At 38.4% G+C, this 22,248-nt stretch overlaps 1 protein-coding gene and 1 long non-coding RNA gene across 2 annotated transcripts in view; one reads left to right on the plus strand and one right to left on the minus strand.

Moving 5' to 3' along the window:
- Positions 1–1,122, plus strand: part of LOC311306645 — a 113,186-nt gene extending 112,064 nt beyond the window's left edge. Inside the window, exon 2 of the long non-coding RNA XR_014630193.1 lies at positions 935–1,122. This is a non-coding gene — a long non-coding RNA (uncharacterized lncRNA). The remainder of the gene's footprint in view (positions 1–934) is intronic.
- Positions 1–11,234, minus strand: part of LOC311306644 (tectonic-3-like) — a gene marked incomplete at its 3' end in the record, with an annotated part of 140,539 nt that extends 129,305 nt beyond the window's left edge. Inside the window, exons 1-2 of the mRNA XM_084435160.1 lie at positions 10,791–11,234; positions 10,345–10,608 (exon numbers count right to left, since the gene is read on the minus strand). Coding sequence (XP_084291286.1) covers positions 10,345–10,608; positions 10,791–11,007 — 481 coding nt within the window. The 5' untranslated portion in view covers positions 11,008–11,234. The remainder of the gene's footprint in view (positions 1–10,344; positions 10,609–10,790) is intronic.
- Positions 11,235–22,248: the final 11,014 nt, after the last annotated feature.

Below are 22,248 nucleotides of genomic sequence, written 5' to 3' on the forward strand. Positions count from 1 at the left end.
AAAACTGGGGGTTTTTTTGGTACATAAAAAATGCTAAACTTTGACAAAAATATTTAATTTTTATTATAATTGTGATTTTATAATATTTAGATATGAATCCAACTGAATCCAACTTGTGAAAAGATATCTTTCAGGTAGTCTAATAGCAAATAGCATATACTGGAGCTCTATAGCCATCTAGTGGTTAAAATTATAATTTTTTATTTTAAAACTGCATTTTCCAAAAAATGGGCAAAAATGTTACATTAAACCATTTAAAATTATCCATGTTATCCCCATGAATGAAAGTTAGAAATCTGGGTCTTTTATAAAGTGAATTTTACATCAAATGCTGTTTTTTTGTAAAAAGGCTATTTAAATATTTATTTATTTATTTATAGAAATTTAAAAAATATCATAAATTCTCCCAAAACTGCACAAATGTTGAGTAAAAACATTAACAAACAGAATAAAATTACATTTGTAAAAAAAAAACAACTATTATCTTGTTACAAAATTAAATGTCTAGAGACCCCAAAAGACTCGAGTGTAGACATAAACTAGATGCGAAAGTTCGTCGAGACAAACTTTAAGTTGGCTTGATAAAGTCGGACCAGAAAGTTTGAAGAAGTTTGAAGTTTAAATTAGTTTGAAGTTTAAATTAGTTTGAAGTAGTTTGAAGTTTAAAGTAGTTTGAAGTTTAAAGTAGTTTGAAGTTTAAAGTATTTAAAAGTAGTTTAAAGTATTTTGAGTGGTTGGTTAGTTGTCACAGATGGTTACTATGGAGTTTTTATAGAGTTCTTAGCATGATCTTGGCATTATTTAACACAAAGAAAGAAAGAAAGATAGGTTAGAAAGATAAAAAGGTTAGAAAGAAAGATTAGTTCGAAAGAAAGAAAGAAAGAAAGAAAGAAAGAAAGAAAGAAAGAAAGAAAGAAAGAAAGAAAAAGAGTAGTTAGAAAGAAAGAAAGAAAGAAAGAAAGAAAGAAAGAAAGAAAGAAAGAAAGAAAAAGATTAGTTAGAAAGAATGAAGGAAAGATTAGTTAGTTAGAAAGAAAGAAAGATAGGTTAGAAAGATAAAAAGGTTAGAAAGAAAGATTAGTTAGAAAGAAAGAAAGAAAGAAAGAAAGAAAGAAAGAAAGATTAGTTAGAAAGAAAGAAAGAAAGAAAGAAAGAAAGAAAGAAAGAAAGAAAGAAAGAAAGAAAGAAAAAGAGTAGTTAGAAAGAAAGAAAGAGATAAAGATTAGTTAGAAAGAATGAAGGAAAGATTAGTTAGTTAGAAAGAAAGTTAGAAAGAAAGAAAGAAAGAAAGAAAGAAAGAAAGAAAGAAAAAGAGTAGTTAGAAAGAAAGAAAGAAAGAAAGAAAGAAAGAAAGAAAAAGAGTAGTTAGAAAGAAAGAAAGAAAGAAAGAAAGAAAGAAAGAAAGAAAGAAAGAAAGAAAGAAAGAAAGAAAGAAAGAAAAAGAAAGAAAGAAAGAAAGAAAAAAAGAAAAAGAAAGAAAGAAAGAGAAAGATTAGTTAGAAAGAATGAAGGAAAGATTAGTAAGAAAGAAAGAAAGATAGGTTAGAAAGATAAAAAGGTTAGAAAGAAAGAAAGAAAGAAAGAAAGAACAAAAGAAAGAAAGATGGATTAGTTAGAAAGAAAGATAGATTAATTAGAAAGAAAGAAAGATGGATAAGTTAGAAAGAAAGAAAGAAAGAAAGAAAGAAAGAAAGAAAGAAAGAAAGAAAGAAAGAGAAAGAAAAAGAGTAGTAAGAAAGAAAGAAAGAAAGAAAGATCAGTTAGAAAAGAATGAAGGAAAGATTAGTTAGAAAGAAAGAAAGAAAGAAAGATAGGTTAGAAAGATAAAAAGGTTAGAAAGAAAGATTAGTTAGAAAGAAAGAAAGAAAGAAAGAAAGAAAGAAAGAAAGAAAGAAAGAAAGAAAGAAAGAAAGAAAGAAAGAAAGAAAGAAAGAAAGAGAGTAGTTAGAAAGAAAGAAAGAAAGAAAGAAAGAAAGAAAGAAAGAAAGAAAGAAAGAAAGAAAGATAGATTAGTTAGAAAGAATGAAGGAAATATTAGTTAGTTAGAAAGAAGGAAATATTAGTTAGTTAGAAAGAAAGAAAGAAAGAAAGAAAGAAAGAAAGAAAGAAAGAAAGAAAGAAAGAAAGAAAGAAAGAAAGATGGATTAGTTAGAGAGAAAGATAGATTAATTAGAGAGAAAGAAAGATGAATAAGTTAGAAAGAAAGATAGATAGATTAGAAAGAAAGAAAGAAAGAAAGAAAGATGGATTAGTTAGAAAGAAAGATAGATTAATTAGAAAGAAAGATGGATAAGTTAGAAAGAAAGATGGATTAGTTAAAAAGAGATAGATAGATAGTTTAAAGTTTAAAGTAGTTTGAAGTAGATAGATGGATGAGTTTATTTGTTTAAATGAGTCTCAATGGCTCATATAGTATATAGAACGGCAGTTTGGTTTAGTCTTCAAGGTGTTTAGATTTAAATTTTTGTCGGTTTGAATTTTTTAGAACTCCCCAATGTAAGTCAATGGGAGTTTTTGAATGAGTTTTTTCGAGTTTTGATCGTCATTTTTAGGAAAACCGTAAGTCCGATCAGTCTGAAAATAGATAGCACACTTAGTCAGAAAAGTTTGAGTGTCTGAGCCGAGTTTGGAGTATGTAGAGTTAAAGCTCTAGGAGGAGTTACATATAGAATTTTTTAGTCTCAGAAGAATAATAATAACTAGATGCGAAAGTTCGTCGAGACAAACTTTAAGTTGGCTTGAGAAAGTTTGGACCGGAAAGTTTTTTGCTAGGCGGTTGTTAGGATGTTATGGGTGGTCGCTATGGTGTTGCTAGGCGGTTGCTAAGGTATTCTGGGTGGTTGCTAGGCGGTTGCTAGGGTATTTTGAGTGGTTGCTAGGGTGTTTTGGGTGGTTGCTAGGGTGTTTTGGGTGGTTGCTAGGCGGTTGCCAGGGTCTTTTGTGTGGTTGCTAGGCGGTTGCTAGGGTGTTCTGGGTGGTTGCTAGGATATTTTGGGTGGTTGCTAGGGTCTTTTGGGTGGTTGCTAGGGTATTTTGGGTGGTTGCTAGGCGGTTGCTAGGGTGTTTTGGGTGGTTGCTAGGCGGTTTTGGGTGGTTGCTAGGCGGTTGCTAGGGTATTTTGGGTGGTTGCTAGGGTGTTCTGGGTGGTTGCTAGGCAGTTGCTAGGGTGTTATGGGTGGTTGCTATGGTGTTGCTAGGCGTTGCTAAGGTATTCTGGGTGGTTGCTAGGTGGTGGCCAGGGTGTTCTGGGTGGTTGCTAGGCTGTTTTGGGTGGTTGCTAGGGTATTCTGGGTGGTTGCTAGGGTCTTTTGGGTGGTTGCTAGGGTCTTTTGGGTGGTTGCTAGGCGGTTGCTAGGGTCTTTTGGGTGGTTGCTACGGTGTTCTGGGTGGTTGCTAGGGTCTTTTGGGTGGTTGCTAGGCGGTTGCTAGGGTGTTCTGGGGGGTTGCTATGGTATTCAGGGCGGTTGATATGGTGTTACTAGGTGGTTGGTAGTTATCACAAATGGTTACTATGGAGTTTTTATAGAGTTCTTAGCATGATCTTGGCATGATTTAACACTTAACTAATCGCTATTAGCATGTAGCTATTCACTGCTAGCATATGTAGCATGTTGGAAGTGCTGTTTGCTAGCATGAGTCAAAAGAGCCAAACCTCATCTCTATACGATGTTCTGATACAGAGATATAGGTCTTGCAAAACGGTTGCTAGGGTACTCAAGTTTGGTTGCTATGGAGTTGCTTGGGAGCTGGGAGCTTTAAACTTAAGAAGTTTAAATTGGTTTGAAGTTTAAAGTAGTTTAAAGTAGTTTGAAGTTTATGATAGATATATAAATAAGTTAGATAGATACAAACAAACACACACACACACACACACACACACACTCACACAGACTACCTCGCTCACACACTCACTCAGACACACACACACACACACACACACTCAGAGTTTATGAGTTTAGAGTTTATAAGTGTACAAGTTTTTGAGTTTAGAGTTTATAAGTTTAAATGAGTTTAGAGTTCAGAATTTATTAATTTATGAGTTTAAGAGTTCATAAGTCTATGAATTCATGAGTTTATTAGTTAATTAGTTATTAAATTTAAGTTAATTAGTTTATAAGTGTATGAGATTAGAGTTTATTAGTTTAAATGAGTTTCATTGGCTAATATATATAGAATGGCAGTTTGAATTAGTTTTCAAGGGATTTAGATTTAAATTTTTGTCGGTTGGTGAGTTTGAATTTTTTTAGAATGCCCAATGTTAAGTCAATGGGAGTTTTTCCGAGTTTTGATCGTCATTTTTAGGAAAACCGTAAGTCCGATCAGTCTGAAAATAGATAGCACACTTAGTCAGAAAAGTTTGAGTGTCTGAGCCGAGTTTGGAGTACGTAGAGTTAAAGCTCTAGGACGAGTTTCATATAGAAATTTTAGTCTCAGAATAATAATAATAAGTTTAAATAGGATTTCAATATGTTGGCTCTCTCAAGCCAACTTAACTAGATGCGAAAGTTCGTCGAGACAAACTTTAAGTTGGCTTGAGAAAGTTTGGACCAGAACGTTTTTTTGCTAGGCGGTTGCTAGGATGTTATGGGTGGTCGCTATGGTGTTGCTAGGCGGTTGCTAGGGTATTTTGGGTGGTTGCTAGGGGGTTGCTAGGGTATTCTGGGTGGTTGCTAGGGTGTTTTGGGTGGTTGCTAGGCGGTTGCTAGGGTCTTTTGGGTGGTTGCTAGGCGGTTGCTAGGGTTTTTGGGTGGTTGCTAGGGTATTCTGGGTGGTTGCTACGGTGTTTTGGGTGGTTGCTAGGGTGTTTTGGGTGTTTTGGGTAGTTGCTAGGGTGTTTTGGGTGGTTGCTAGGCGGTTGCTAGGATATTTTGGGTGGTTGCTAGGGTCTTTTGGGTGGTTGCTAGGCGGTTGCTAGGGTCTTTTGGGTGGTTGCTAGGATATTTTGGGTGGTTGCTAGGGTCTTCTGGGTGGTTGCTAGGCGGTTGCTAGGGTATTTTGGGTGGTTGCTAGGGTGTTTTGGGTGGTTGCTAGGCGGTTGCTAGGGTATTTTGGGTGGTTGCTAGGGTGTTTTGGGTGGTTGCTAGGCAGTTGCTAGGGTATTCTGGGTGGTTGCTAGGGTGTTTTGGGTGGTTGTTAGGGTATTCTGGGTGGTTGCTAGGGTGTTTTGGGTGGTTGCTAGGCGGTTGCTAGGGTATTCTGGGTGGTTGCTAGGGTGTTTTGGGTGGTTGTTAGGGTATTCTGGGTGGTTCCTAGGGTGTTTTGGGTGGTTGCTAGGGTATTCTGGGTGGTTGCTAGGGTGTTTTGGGTGGTTGCTAGGGTGTTTTGGGTGGTTGCTAGGCGGTTGCTAGGATATTTTGGGTGGTTGCTAGGGTCTTTTGGGTGGTTGCTAGGCGGTTGCTAGGGTCTTTTGGGTGGTTGCTAGGGTGTTTTGGGTGGTTACTAGGGTATTCTGGGTGGTTGCTAGGGTGTTTTGGGTGGTTGCTAGGCGGTTGCTAGGGTATTCTGGGTGGTTGCTAGGGTGTTTTGGGTGGTTGCTAGGGTCTTTTGGGTGGTTGCTAGGCAGTTGCTAGGGTTTTTGGGTGGTTGCTAGGGTATTCTGGGTGGTTGCTAGGGTGTTTTGGGTCGTTGCTAAGGTGTTTTGGGTGGTTGCTAGGCGGTTGCTAGGGTCTTATGGGTGGTTGCTAGGTGGTTGCTAGGGTTTTCTGGGTGGTTGCTAGGCGGTTGCTAGGGTGTTATGGGTGGTTGCTAGGCTGTTCTGGGTGGTTGATAGGCGGTTGCTAGGGTGTTATGGGTGGTTGTTATGGTGTTGCTAGGCGGTTGCTAAGGTATTCAGGGCGGTTGATATGGTGTTAATAGGTGGCTGGTAGTTGTCACAGATGGTTACTATGAAGTTTTTATAGAGTTCTTAGCATGATCTTGGCATGATTTAACACTTAACTAATCACTATTAGCATGTAGCTATTCACTGCTAGCATGTGTAGTATGTTGGAAGTGCTGTTTGCTAGCATGAGTCAAAAGAGCCAAACCTCATCTCTATACGATGTTCTGATACAGAGATATAGGTCTTACAAAACGGTTGCTAGGGTACTCGAGTTTGGTTGCTATGGAGTTGCTTGGGAGCTGGAGATTTAAACTTAAGAAGTTTATAGTGGTTTGAAGTTTACAGTAGTTTACAGTAGTTTGAAGTTTATGATAGATATATAAATAAGTTAGATAGATACAAACAAACACACACACACACACACACACACACACACACTCACACAGACTACCTCGCTCACACACTCACTCAGACACACACACACACACACACACACACACACACACACTCAGAGTTTATGAGTTTAGAGTTTATAAGTGTACAAGTTTTTGAGTTTAGAGTTTATAAGTTTAAATGAGTTTAGAGTTCAGAATTTATTAATTTATGAGTTTAAGAGTTCATAAGTCTATGAATTCATGAGTTTATTAGTTAATTAGTTATTAAATTTAAGTTAATTAGTTTATAAGTGTATGAGATTAGAGTTTATTAGTTTAAATGAGTTTCATTGGCTAATATATATAGAATGGCAGTTTGAATTAGTTTTCAAGGGATTTAGATTTAAATTTTTGTCGGTTGGTGAGTTTGAATTTTTTTAGAATGCCCAATGTTAAGTCAATGGGAGTTTTTCCGAGTTTTGATCGTCATTTTTAGGAAAACCGTAAGTCCGATCAGTCTGAAAATAGATAGCACACTTAGTCAGAAAAGTTTGAGTGTCTGAGCCGAGTTTGGAGTACGTAGAGTTAAAGCTCTAGGACGAGTTTCATATAGAAATTTTAGTCTCAGAATAATAATAATAAGTTTAAATAGGATTTCAATATGTTGGCTCTCTCAAGCCAACTTAATAATAATAAGTTTAAGTACAATATCAGTAAGTTGGCTTTCTCAAGCCAACTTAATAAAGACCATCAGAGGGTTAAAACCCCGCCCACACGCTGGTGAAAACAGGAAAAAACGGTTTTCTTTTGATTCCCTGAGAGGAGATCGATTAGCATTGGGGGTTGAATCGGCAGACCTGGGGGGTGGGGGGTTGTAATTTCTTGACTCTGTGTCAGTTGGTAGCAGCTAAAACAAGCAGCTAAAACAAAGACAATTGTGTGCAATTAATTACATTTTGGAAATAACTTCCTTCATGTCGTTTTATTTATACACTGTAAACATTTTTTTTTAATTTGTAAGTAAAGTATTAAATATGTTTTACAAACAATTGGTTTACAAACTCTTGGAGGTTTGTGGTTCAGAAGAGTGGTGCTTGTGTTTAGACTTGTGTTTTACGTGATTAAATCAGGAAGATTACATTGGTTTCTGTCCACACGGAGACACATTTAAGACGGTTTAATCAGGAAATGGAGGCACCGGCGCGATATAACTCGCTTTGCTCGTGAACTGAGCTCGTCTCATAAATGAACCGAAACTCAGAAATGCATCTAGAAAGCTTGAAATGTCCACTTTTAAACAAAACAATTCAAAACGAAAAGAAACAGAGCTCTCTTGAGGTGTGCATTTCTCTCTACAGGCACGTTCACAATATCTGCGAAGATGACGAGTCAGCATTGTCAACATCTTTCACTGACACATAAAACACTACTTTATTAATAAACAATTAAAATGTCTCCTTGCTATATTTGACACCTGATTACTTTTGCCGGTTCTTTGTGGCAAGCTTTATGCGTCCGTTAACTATCGAATATCGTGACTCATATTTTGTACCAGACCATTTGGTTGTTCATATTGTTCAACAAAGTTCTTGATAAAAAAAGAAAAGAAAAAAAGAAGCTATACGGTGCCTAATAGTAGGCTATTGTTGTATACAGCGCGCAAGGTTTATGCGCATGCTTTAAGTCTTCTTCTCAGTTTTTATTGTATGTCTGTGGCAGAATTACAGCGCCTGTCTGGTATGTATACTAGGCTACATCGTTTTGAGTCGGTTTCAGTGGTTTCGCGTGTACGCAGATATTTCTTGAGACGACGCCATGTTTACGGTTTTTTTTTTTTTTCGAACGGGGGAAAAAAATATCGGATAGGGAAAGCTCTGGCTTCGTGTGGATGTGGCCTCAGTGTAGGACAGATTGTCAAAAAAATGCAAAAAAAAAAAAATAGTAGGCTAGGCTATATTTATAAACATCGCTAAACAAAGAGTGAATAAGAATTTAAAAAGTAATGACGTTTTTTGTTTTATGCACTTTTAGTTTTGTTGCAATTTCAGCAAAAACTTATAATTAGGAAATAATGCTAAAAGGTCAACACGCTAAACTTATATTCTTTATATGTCAAAAATGTTGTAAAAAAATACGTATTATTCTTATATAATAAGAATAACAATATGATACATTTATATTGCGCTCAAAATGATTTAGATATGGAAAGAGGAATTCTTCTCAACTACCACCAATAAAGTTTTAAAATTCTTCTTTAGAAAATATTATATTTTGATGATTCTGCAAGTTCAGCAGACAGTGAGGTTCAGGTTTGTTCCGATCTGGGGTGCGTTTCCCGAAAGCATCGTTGGCCAACTATGGTCGCAAGTTCCGTCGTTACCAATAGAGTTCAATGGACATTGCGATGAACTTGCGACCATAGTTGGCCAACGATGCTTTCGGGAAACGCACCCCAGAGCTCGTGAGTGGAGAGCGCAATTCTGAATATTTCGCTCCGCTCGTTCATTCCGCAGGGTCGCTCGCTCAACACAGATGTCCTGTTGCCTGGTTCGAAAATATGTGGAATAAGGGCTGCTTCCGACTAACTTTTTTTTTTTTTCTAGTAGGCTAGTTCTTCATTTAAGCAATTCGTGAACAAATCGCCCCTTTATATTAATTTAATTAGCCTACTTATATAGCCTACAGGATAATGAGCGTTTACGTAATATAGCCGCACTCAAGCGCTCGACCGCACACATAAAGCTTGCCACAAAGAACCGGTAAAAGTAATGATTATGAATGCGTCTAAATGTGTCTAAATACGCTGTGAATGTGAATGTGCATTATACGCCGAGTTTCGGTTCATTTATGAAACGAACTCCAGTTCACTCGCCGGCGCCTCCAATGTCGTGATTGTCTGCTATATTTACTTCTTAAATCCAGACAATTGGTTCACGAAACATTGATTAAAATTAAGATATAATCAAAACAAAACGAAATTCAATTTAAAGAAAGGCAGCTGTTCTGTTTGAGGTCTCTGTGAAAGTTTTAAAGCAGTCTTTTAGTGCCGCGCTCACGACACGTTGTTTTTTCCCTCATATATTTATAAATGCGAACACGGAAATTAAAATAAAATGAATATTATAATGTTTTTTTGTTGTGTCAGACAATGATTACCAATTTTTTCTCTCATATCCAGTTCACTCGCTGGTGCCTCCAATGTCGCGATTGTCTGCTATATTTACTTCTTTAATCCAGACAATTGGTTTATGAAACATTGATTAAAATTAAGATATAATTAATACAAAACGAAATTCAGTTTAAAGAAAGGCAGCTGTTCTGTTTGAGGTCTCTGTGAAAGTTTTAAAGCAGTCTTTTAGTGCCGCTTTCAGAGCGCTCACGTCCGTACCCGAGAACTGACACGTTGTTTTTTCCCTCATAAATGCGAACACGAAAAATAAAATAAAATGAATATTATAATGTTTTTTTTTGTTGGGTCAGACAATGATTACCAAATTTCATGACGAAATGTGGGTGCGTACCCACCGTCCCCACCGAAATCGACGCCTATAAGGGAAACATGATAATATAAAAAGTACTGTACAGTAGGCTAATGCAGAAAAGCGCACAACCACGTTAAAGCTATTTAAAACGTTAAGATGCAAAAAGGAACTAAATGTAAAATTAGATAATGATATTGCGCAAATGCTCTCGGTCTCTTCAAAGGTCTTCGCAAATTATTGTGTTATAAGACTCAGTTATCATATATCACGTCTCTTCTACTGTAAGTACACAGAAGAAAAAAATAAGACAAATGATGCGCGTTTGAGATTTTTATGAAGAATATGTGACTGTTTATGAAGCCTAACTGGCAAAAGAAAACATTGTCTTCGTCATACTTTGTCAACTCAGTATGGCCACATGAAACACGACTGCCATCTACAGGTTTTAGTATTTCCTGCGTCCAACACCTAATCCCCCTTCTGCACGATCCCGCAGAATTTCGGAAGTGCTTGCAGCATTCTTCTCTCTGAGACGCGCATTTTTAAAGGCCACATCTGTATTCCAATGCTTAACTTTGAGGAGAATAATGTTACATTGCAAAAATGGTTCTAAATAGGGTTAATTTATGCACAATAGCTTTATGATATTCAGCTTCTTTCGACTCACCCAACGGGCTTGTGATGGGCTCTATGATGGCATCAGTAGGCAGAACTGCACGATCATCTGTGAATGTACCCTTCGGTGTAGCAGTTGCAGATGAGTCGGTTGAGTTTGTTGGATACGAAGAGTTCATTTCTGCCCTCAAATCACTACTCGATGCTGTTGTTGATCGTGACTGGTTAGTAAGTATAGGTGCGTTATCAGTAAAAGTGAAGGGGTATGGGCTCAGATCGGTGCTCAATGGAGTCTGATCAGTGATGCTCTCAGTCACTGTAGGAAAAGAAAAAGCAAAGAGAATTAGAACGCGACATGAATGTCCGTCTGATCATGGCATCATGGCAATGGTCCTTAAAGGCTCAAACTTTTCTTTATGCAGAAGCGGCCGAATTTATTTTGATTTGGGGGGTGAAATATGATGTTGGCATGTTATTTATAGAAATTCATCCTCTTACCCGATGGACTTATGATGGGCTCTATGGTGGCATCAGTGGGGAAAACAGCACTTCCATCTGTGAATGTGGCAGTCAGTGCTGCGGCTGTAACGTTAGATGAAACCGAAGAGTTTGTTGAATCGGTTGAGTGGTGTTGTGCAGTGTTCTGAAAAGTCGCTTGAGGAAAAACAATCGCAATCAAAACTAATAGGAAACCACAAAAGGAAACCTTCGACATTTGTTGAAGATATCTGTTAATTCGGGATGACTTTAGATAGTAATCCACTTAGTATCAAAAAGATGTCTTAAAAGAAGTTTGCACTCTGTCATTTGAATAATGTATTAATGAACAATCTAACGTTAAGTTACTTTACTCCAATCACTAGACACATTAGCGTCCTTCAGACCGTCGTTGTTAAGGAAGTGTAAATTCTGTGCACATCCGGTTCTTCTTCTTTAATGACTATTCACTCTTTATGAACATTGTCGCCACCTGCTGCATTAGTCAAAGCAAAGTCCCTTTCTATAGGGACTTGGCGTCTTACAGTTTTTCTCAGTTTGGTGCATTTCTCAATGGATTATCTTCAAAAGCACCCAACATGCTTAAAATCCTTATTTTATCTCACAAAAGTATTCATGTCAATTTAACGTATCAGTGCCATCAGAATGGCTCGTCCTTGTGTCATCGTTCATAAACAAGATAATCAAAATGCTAATTAGCCATGCTGTCAATAAAACTGCTCTGACCGTTCTTCCTGATATGAACTATGGCGACGGTTTTGATGACAGTGATTGAAAATACACAAGACTTCACTTTTTTCTGTATGTCTGATTAGAGTCAGTTTTGTTTTGGTCTCACAACAAATGTGACCCTGGACCACAAAACCAGTCACATGTGTCATTTTTTTTATATTAATACATCACCTGAAAGCTGAATACATAGGCTAAGCCATTGATGTATGGTTTGTTTGGATAGGACAATATTTGAGGGAATAAATTAACTTAAATATTAACGGTAGGAAATTTACAAAATATCTTAATGGAACATGAACTTTACTTAATATCCTACTGATTCTTGGCATAAAAGAAAACTCGCTAATTTTGACCCATACAATATATTGTAACTGTGGTTTAATCTATCTGGTCTCCCCGATAGTGAAAAGTGGCGCATCGCTGGAGCGCCAGTTGAGCCCGGCCAGACTTTATTTGGTCCTGCCGTGCCGTCGCTTTAATGCAACAGTGCTGCGGTGTCAAAAATAAGTAGGACGGGTCTTTTAAACGTTGCCTTCTTAGAACGCCTGCGCCTTGCCAGACACCCTCTGTACGGCCCCCTAACCACTCTGCTACCGAACGGCATTTTCATAAAGCAGGTAGTGCTATTAAATCCTGCGGCAAGTCACCGGCTTAGCTTCATATTCCATTGTTCAAAAGATGGAGGCTATCGGTCGGCGAGGTCAGCAGCCCCTCGCCAGTGGTGCCCACCTCAAGTGCGCACTGGCTTCACTGTTCCGTGTGTTGCCCGGTGTGTGTTTCCCCGTATCAAAGTTGGTCAGATAAAGTGCACAAGTAGTCACCACACAGCTCTCTACACACGGCTCTCACTAATTTAATAAAGGTTTTTACCTCACTGGAAGAGTGCAGACTTTTACACTGGTGCTTAGTGCACTTTCCGAGCCACCTTTTTAACTGATGCATACGGGACAGTTAAAAGTGCTCTCTCGCAAGATGACGCTTTTACTCGCTTTGGTGTGTGGTAAAAGAGTAGGTGACCTGCATGCACTTTCTACGAAGACTGCTTGTTTGGAGTTTGATAGGAATGACTGTATGGTCAGGCTGACACCCAGAAGCTGTTATGTGCCCAAAGTGCTGTCAATGTCATTCAGGGTGAAAGTTATAACACTGCAGGCATTATCCCCTGTTCACGCTTTGAGTTTACACATTGAGTTTATGTGGACAGATTGAGTCAATTCAGGCTGTCAGAACAGTTGTTTGTCTGTTTCAGAGGTCACCGTAAACAGCTGCAGGTCTCGAATCAGCATTTGTTTCATTGGATTGTAGAAGCTATAGATTTAGCATACAGTATGCTTTTAAGAATGAAATTTGTCCTTTGGAGTCCACGCTCATTCTACTAATATGGCTTCTTCGTGGGCTTGGGCAAAAGGAATGTCTTCTCAGAGCACCTTTTGCTAGATTTTATTTTGTGTGTGCAAAGATGCCAGCTGACTTTCTATTGGTTGTTTGTGCACCTGACCACACCCTTCACTCTGAACTGTGTGGTTTCAACTGAGCTCTGCACTGACTCGGTCGCTCCAATTGGAGCGTTTATTCGTTGCCTTAGATAAGCGTTCGAGTTGCAGGTATTATTATCTTATCAGTGATACTTGCACGCATTAATGCTTGTTTATTTGAGTACCAGCAGTGCTGCTACTGGATTTTCTATGAATCTGTTGGCTGTCATGGTTTCTCCTAGGTCTGCTAGTTGGTATGTAAGCAGTCAACGGGCTCAAGCTTGCCCATTAATTGTGATTCTGTTCGCTATGCTTGAGTTCTTTCCACAGCGGGGTGGGGTTTAATACTGTCCCCATAGCATAGCTCGCAATGTCAAGAGACCGACTCGAAAGGGAACGTCTCCGATTACTTTAGTAAGACATTGCACACGCTGTTGTGTCCAAACCTCAGTCTTATAAATATTGCTTTTCAGTTAAAAGATTAAGAGGCAATGGCTATTTTCAGTCGAAAGATTCAGAGGCAATGGCTATGAGTGCCAAGCTATATAGCAGATGGCTCCACCCCTAGCTGGTGTGCTCAAATGTCATTGACCAGTAAAATTTACTGGCGTGGTGCAATTAGGCTTAAGGGAAGGAGGGGATAGGCTACACCCCATAGCATAGCTCGCAATGTCTCTTTCCTTCTTCTCAGGGAACCGAGGTTACGAAAGTAACTGGAGAGTGTCTTGTGTTGTTTATGCGACCAGGTGTTATTCCCTGTGATCTTCTTTGTTGTGGATTATCATCTTTGTTTTTGTTTAAAAATAAAGGTACTGCAATTGGATCCCATTCTCGATTTTACCTGACCTGTTGTGACAGCTGTAATCTAAAGTGTTAACAGTTATAATTATCTTTTTTTTTTTTTAAGCAATAATTCATCCATTCTCCAAATCATTTGACCTCGGTAAGATCACAGGAATTGTGGAGCTTATCCCTGCTTCTAAGGCGGCAGTTTGGGGAAACACAATTATTAGGGGTTCAAGCATGAAATGCTGAAACCCTATTGTAATTGTAAGGATTCGTAAAACGCATCGTGCAGGCCAAACCGTAAGGCCTAGAGACGTGAAACCTGGCCAGATGGTAGGCCTCAATTTGGGGACAACCTATCAGAGTATGACCCCGATTGGCCCATAGGTGGCGCTACAGCAACCAAAAGTTCAAAATCGCTCATAACTCTTAGACCGTTTGTCCCAGGATCAAGTGTCTTATATCGTTGGAATCATTGGCTCAAGGCGGACAAAATGGCTATCTCCGATTTGGATGTAGGCAGGGAAAATTTTCTGTTATGTCGAATTTTGTCCAAAACCTACTTTTGCGAACTAGTCCCTGGTTTTTCGCCCGATCGGAACCAGACCAGTCTAGGACAATTCTCTGGACTCTCTAGATCAATAATTATCGAAAAAAAGTTGAACTTTTGCATTTGGGTGGCTGTAACAGGGTCATTTAGAAAAGGGGCGTGGCAAAATACACTCAAAAGCCTATAAATCCCAAATGAAAACTCAGAACTTGACCAAAATTGATGAGCATATGTGTCAGAACATGGTGAGGAAGCATGCAGAGTTTGATGGAGATCGGACCACAGGTGGCGCTATAACTGGCAAAAAGCCCTCATTCTTATTAGGGGTTCAAGCATGAAATGCTGAAACCCTATTGTAATTGTAAGGATTCGTAAAACGCATCGTGCAGGCCAAACCGTAAGGCCTAGAGACGTGAAACCTGGCCAGATGGTAGGCCTCAATTTGGGGACAACCTATCAGAGTATGACCCCGATTGGCCCATAGGTGGCGCTACAGCAACCAAAAGTTCAAAATCGCTCATAACTCTTAGACCGTTTGTCCCAGGATCAAGTGTCTTATATCGTTGGAATCCTTGGCTCAAGGCGGACAAAATGACTATCTCCGATTTGGATGTAGGCAGGAAAAATGTTCTGCTATGTCGGATTTTGTCCAAAACCTACTTTTGCGAACTAGTCCCTGGTTTTTCGCCCGATCGGAACCAAACCAGTCTAGGACAATTCTCTGGACTCTCTAGATCAATAATTATTGAAAAAAAGTTGAACTTTTGCATTTGGGTGGCTGTAACAGGGTCATTTAGAAAAGGGGCGTGGCAAAATACACTCAAAAGCCTATAAATCCCAAATGAAAACTCAGAACTTCACCAAAATTGATGAGCATATGTGTCAGAACATGCTGAGGAAGCATGCAGAGTTTCATGGAGATCGGACCACAGGTGGCGCTATAACTGGCAAAAAGCCTTCATTCTTATTAGGGGTTCAAGCATGAAATGTTCAACCAAAAGTTCAAAAGTTCAAAAGTTCAAAATCGCTCCTAACTCTTAGACCGTTTGTCCCAGGATCAAGTGTCTTATATCGTTGGAATCCTTGGCTCAAGGCGGACAAAATGGCTATCTCCGATTTGCTCGCCCTTTGGCGCCAATTTTGAGTAAATTGCATTTTTTTGAAAAACCTATTTTTGCGAACTTCTCCTAGGTTTTTGGCCCGATCGGAACCAAACCACTGCAAGAATATTCTCTGGAGTCTGACAATCAATAATAATCCAAAAAATTCAAAATTTCAATTAACGGTCGATAAGGGGAACCAAAATATTTGATGGCACCAGGGCCACTTTTACTAAAACGGTTATAAATTGTGAACGGAAAGAGATTTTTTTGCTGAACTTGGGATACATCTTCCTGAGCTCAATCTGAGATCACTTGAAAAAAATCGCAACAATTGGCCACTTGGTGGCACTGTAAAATGGTTATAACTTGTGAACGGAAAGAGATATTTTCGCAAAACTTGGGACACATGTTCATGAGCTCATTCTGAGGTCATGTGAAAAAAAAATCATGACAATTGGCCACTTGGTGGCACTATAAAATGGTTATAACTTGTGAGCAGAAAGAGATATTTTCGCTAAACTTGGGACACATGTTCATAATCTCAATCTGAGTTGACATGAAAAAAATCGTGACAATTGGCCACTTGGTGGCGCTATAACAGTGAAAAAAATCATAAAAATAGCTATAAGCGCACCCAACTGTTAGTCTACTGAAAATTGGCACGCAGTGTCTTTGTCCAGGGTGCCATGATAGTCTATGAGAACATTGGTGTATCTCAAAAAACTCAGTATACGTCATTGGCACAATGCCTTGAAGGAGCCTTAGAAGTTTCAAGCCAGTGTTTTTTCACAGGTGTGACCTCCTAAGTCTCCTGAATCCTTGCCGAGTCCAACAATACCAAACATGCCAGGTTTCACCTTATGGTTTTTGTAAGTGTCATTTAGAGGTTTAAAAATTTGTGTTTATCTTCAAAGCCGTTAGTCCGATCGAGACAACAACAAAAAAACAAAGGAAATTTGAAAACATAGGTAAATAGCTAAACAATAATGCCAAAATGTTAAAATTAATATAGGAACTGACAAAAAAAATGAATTAAATCCAACCAATTTCACCCATGGATCATTTTGATGCTCTCACATGTTTGAAACGAACAATGATGGATTGTGATGAAATTTGTTTTGAATTGGGACTGGCGAATCCCCGTCCATACTGTCAATGACCATTCGCAAAGACCCGCCCACTTTAGTTACTGTTGCTATGTCTGACAAGCGACGCCACTCTCACACCACACCAAGTTCTCACGCAGTGAAAAATACATGGAAATACATGCGGATCAGAGAGGAGACTGCGCGCTGTCAGACAAGTACTTTTGATATGAAACAAATGGCGCTTTTCCACTACACAGTACCAGCTCGCCTCGACTCGACTCGACTTTGTTTGGTTTTCCACTGTGTAAAAGTTGTACCTGTACCTGCTTCCAGGTACTTTTTTTCGTACCACCTCCGGCGAGGTTCTAAGCGAGCTGGGGCAAGCTGAGGCGATACTAAAATGTAACGTGAAAACACGGCAGACTGCTGATTGGTCAGAGAGAATCATCACTATTCACTGCGTCATCATTGCACGCGCCAGACGGAGTATCCTGAATAAAAAACAGCAAAAACAAAAACATCCAAAAACAGCATACACTCGATTTCCTCCATTGTCCATTGTGTGTGGCAGCGGATGTATCTCGCGTAGAAGATTAAGTCACGGCAGTTTCCTGCGGCGTCGCTATGACGACCAGGTACTATTGTGGAGGTACTATCTGCAATGGAAAACGGAGCGAAAAGCGAGCCGAGTCGAGTCGAGTGGAGTTGAGTTGAGCTGGTACTGGTAATGGAAAAGCGCCAAAAGTCTCACCTTTCAAATGTAGTATTTTTTTAGAGACATTTAAACAATAAATACCGTTTTGTGACTCTTTAATGTGTCTGACAGATCGCTGTAGACTCAAGGCTCAGTTAAAGCTGCTCATGAACCGATCATCTCTTCCTTCTAGTTAATCTATAGCATTAAAATAAACATGAATGAACATAAAAGGAATGTTGTTTTAAAGTGCTAAGACGTCAGTACACTTTGTTTTTCAAATTTAAATCCTCCAAAGTTAATCTACTAACTCTCCTGACTGCTTTGTGGGACAAAATGGCGGATTATGATTAGTCAGATCGCCTGTCAATCAAACTCCCTGCGAAGGGTCAATTGAGAATGCCCGTACGCACAATTCTGATCTAATCGACAACTTTGCAGTTGCACATAGGAAAGCCCGGAAAATCCCGCTATAATGTAAGAGAGCATCTTTTTTATGTATTTGGACCTAGGCCTAACAATGTGTTATGGTGGTGCGCTGTCACCAGTGTTTTTTTATTGTTTTTTTTTTGGTGAGCGTAGGCTCCTCCTGATTTTGTTAGTCATCTCATCTCTTATATGCTGTGTATGATCATATCCTGCCCTATTCATGGTAGCCTACTCGCAGACATTGCGTCATCAATGTCATCAATTGCGTCATCAAGGGGCCCGCCTTGATAATCCTACTTAAGGGCCCGGTGTTGGCTCGTTACGCCACTGAATATAATTGTCTAAACTCCTTATCAAAATTACATATTTACAACAAATTTGACACATATATATATAGGCACACTTTGAGTACTACTAATAAAAGTGGTGGAGATCAGGCAAGACTGTAAGAAGACTCAGGCAAAAAGGTGCTACAACTGTAAAAACGCTTTAAAACCATATATTTCCTATGGCAAACTGCATGTATTGGCTGTAAATTGACTTTTTCATCTATGATAGCAGTTGTTAAATGCTTGCTAAATAAAACGTAATGTCTTTTGATGCTTGTGTGCTTAAAGGCCTTTAGGCCTTAACTGCTTGAACCCCGATAAATGCTGCTTGCAGCTTTAATTATTGTTATTATTATTATTATTATGCACATTACTATTGTAAAGGGAGTCCACTGAAGGCAAGTTGTAGAACCCAAGTGCAGTTTATTGAAGTGATCCAAAGCATGATCAAAATATAAAACAAACATAGACTTGGCAAACCATAAACATGAACAGAAAGCTTACCAAACAGTGGTTACACAAACAATACTTGACAAAGTAACAAGGCAAACATGAGGGCTTAAATATACAAGGACTAATGACTAAACATGGATACTTGTGCACATGATTAGACAATAAACCAATGACAACATGCCATATTCACATGGGGAACACATGGCAAATGACTATAACAGGGAATCACATGACAACAGGAAACATGACTGAGACATGAAACAAGAACATGAAACAAAACGAAAACAAGACATGACAACTATATTGAATTTGATTGGGTTCCTAAAACACCAGTGTGGCCATGAACTTACATGAATGGTGTTAAATCATTGAAATGGTAATTTCAAATTACAGAGGATTCTTGAAGTAAATATTTCACATCTAAGAAGCTTGGCTGACAAAAAAGTTTGGGAACCACTGCCCTATATTTAGCTCAGTGGAGTGGGAGTGAAGAGAGTGTGTGCTTAAAGAGCAGGGGACATCAGCCATAAGTGAAAGTGTGTGTGTGTGTGGGGTGTGTGGGGTGTGTGGGGTGTGGGGGGGGGGGGGGGGGTCCTGGTAAACCACACATTGTGGGGACAAAATGGGGACTGCATATAAATCACATTAAAATTAAAAATAAAATAAAAAATTGCATAACGTTTTCTGTAAGGGTTGTGTTTAGGGGTAGGGATAGAGTTATACAGGGATAGAATAGAGGGATAGATACAGTTTGCACAGTAAAAAAATCTTCATGCCTATGGAAAGTCTCCATACAACTTAGAAAGCCAGTGTGTGTGTGTAAGGCCAGAAGAGAATTTGCTGGAGAGAGAACATTTGGGCTAGCGTATAATATTTGATACGCTTTACATTAGTTCTGAAAAGTGTGTGTGAAAACCGGGGGATGGCGAGCTAATTCTGTCTGCAGCTGTCACTTTCTCCACTACACCTTTTCTTGTAGTGGCACTTAAACTCTGTCTGAATTGTTGAATTATTTTAAATGACTATTTATACCACTTCCACTTATAATATTACTACTGTGCAGTCAGTGCCAAGGCAATATTTTTACTTGCTCTTCCCATATGGCAAAATCTTCAAATTGTAAAATACATTACAAAAAAATTACTCCAAGATAATTACAGACACCAAGAATATGAGTTTGATCCACAGGAAATTCACTTTCAAATTAAATGTATAGCTTTAATGCACTGTAAAGTGCAGTGGACAGACATCCAGTTAAATGGATGTTTTAAAATACACTATATTGCCACAAGTTTTGGGACGCCTGCCTTTACATGCACATGAACTTTAATGACATCCCATTCTTAATCCATAGGGTTTAATATGGAGTTGGCCCACCCTTTGCAGTTATAACAGCTTCAACTCTTCTGGGAAGGCTTTCATCCCAAAGGTGTTCTATCGGGTTGAGGTCAGGACTCTGTGAAGGCTAGTCAAGTTCCTCCACACCAAACTCGCTCATCCATGTGTTTATGGACCTTGCTTTTTTGCACTGGTGCGCAGTCATGTTGGAACAGGAAGGGCTATCCCCAAACTGTTCCCACAAAGTCGGGAGCATGAAATTGTCCAAAATGTATTGGTATTCTGAAGCATTAAGAGTTCCTTTCACTGGAACTAAGGGGCCAAGCCCAACCCCTGAAAAACAACCCCACACCATAATCCCCAAACTCCACCAAACTTTACACTTGGCACAGTGCAGTCAGGCAATTACCATTCTCCTGGCAACCGCCAAACCCATACTCATCCAACGGATTGCCAGAGAAGCATGATTCGTCACTACAGAGATCACGTCTCCACTGCTCTGTCCAGTGGTGGCGTGCTTTATACCACTTCATCCGACGCTTTGCAAACCCATTCCATGAAGCTCTCTACGCACTGTTCTTGAGCTAATTGTAGTGAAGAAATTTCACGAATGGACTTATTGTACAGGTGGCAACCTATCACGGTACCACACTTGAATTCACTGAGCTCCTGAGAGCGACCTATTCTTTCACAAATGTTTGTAGAAGCAGTCTGAATGCCTAGGTGCTTGATTTTATACAACTGTGGCCATGGAAGTGATTGGAACAGCTGAATTCAATGATTTGGAGTCCCAATACTTTTGGCAATATAGTGTATATTTTGGACAATATTGTGTTGTAATCTCAAAATACTGAATAATGTTAGAATAAAGAAAAAAATACATTCATTACTATAACTTAAATATAATCTCTCATGCTCACCAAGTCTGCATTTATTTGATGAACGGATTTCGATACAAATGACAGAGGAACAGTAATTTCTTAATTTGCAACAAGAATATAAGTCATGGGGCGTGTTCAGACCTTTATTTTGAAATAGTGATGCACATGAAAAATCATGAAAGATTGGTAGAAACCTCAGTTTGTTTTCATGTCAAGAGTTCAAAAGATAACAATTCTATTTTTGAGAAGAAAAAAAAGAAAGAAAAAAATGTAAATATAAAGAAAAAATTATTTATAACGCTCATGCGTGTTCTTTCTGCATGTCTTTTATGTGTTTGTTAAAGGTTGAATTCAAATCAAATACTGCCATATTGCACGTACCACTTCTGAATAGCATCTACTTCATAAATTGTACAAAAAATATGGAAATATATGGTTCAGATCACTCAAACCATATATAGAAATGGGTACGTCCTTATATGGTCACCAATGGAGCCTGTATGTCATCTAGTGGAAAAGATTCATACTACGCCCAAACAAAATCTTACTGAAAGCTAATTTTTTGAGATATCACCCTAAAATTTGGAACACAACTTGTTCATATTTTTGGCTTTGATTTTATTGAAGTTTTATAGTCAATCATGTTTTATAAAATATATATATATATTTTTTTATATTTTTACATTTTCATAAACTTCAAATTTTATATAACATTTGTAAAAAAAGAAAAAAGAAAAACACTTACGTACATTTTTACAATAATCTGCCAATTGTCTCATTTAAAAGAGAACAAACTTAAGTCTGTGCTCCAAAGTATTCAAGATTTATGTTAGAAATGTTATTTTCAGCTCTATGTTCAAAAAGTGGGACTGACAGTTAACAGAGGAGCCACAGAAAAGACCAAGTTCCCTGCAGAGACAGAGTATCAGTTTCCACAACCCTGTATTTCAGTACATGCATTCAGTGTTGGGCCCATGATAAATGTCTGCTATGGATTGCATATATGGTGTGAAGAGGGAGGGCTGCAGAATGCTGTTTTGGACTATCCCAGAGGTCTATAAGCTCCTCGATATAGAGCCCCAGAGCTTGAAAATTATGTTTAGTCATCAAACTCCCCTTCTATTCAGACATTTATTCATAAAATACACACCACACATCCAATGTACATATATGGTACAGCACCTTTATCATTTTCCAGAATCAATATGTTGTTAGTTAGCTACTGTCAGAAGTAAATCTTTAGATCATTTACTGTTTTATAATCTTAAAATCATATTTACATGATTTACATTTAGTGACTTACAAATGAATAGAAGATTGAAAAAACAAAAACATATAAACATTAAACTATCATACGTTGCTAATATGTTTACTTTAAAGAATGAATCAGTTCAGAAGAATATAAACAGTTATGTCATTATTTTTATATGGTAAGAATGATGCCTTCTTACTGGACACAAGAAAGTGAACATAATGCATAAGTGGATATTAGTTCATTGGAGAATATTGTTAAATACTAAAGTTATACATTGACATACAACCAAATAAGGTCTTACAAATATTCAAATATTTTTCAGTTGATGTTAAGTGGTCTAATTTA

This window comes from Rutilus rutilus (genome assembly GCF_951802725.1).
Source record: "Rutilus rutilus genome assembly, chromosome: 16".
NCBI classification, from domain to species: Eukaryota; Metazoa; Chordata; class Actinopteri; order Cypriniformes; family Leuciscidae; genus Rutilus; species Rutilus rutilus.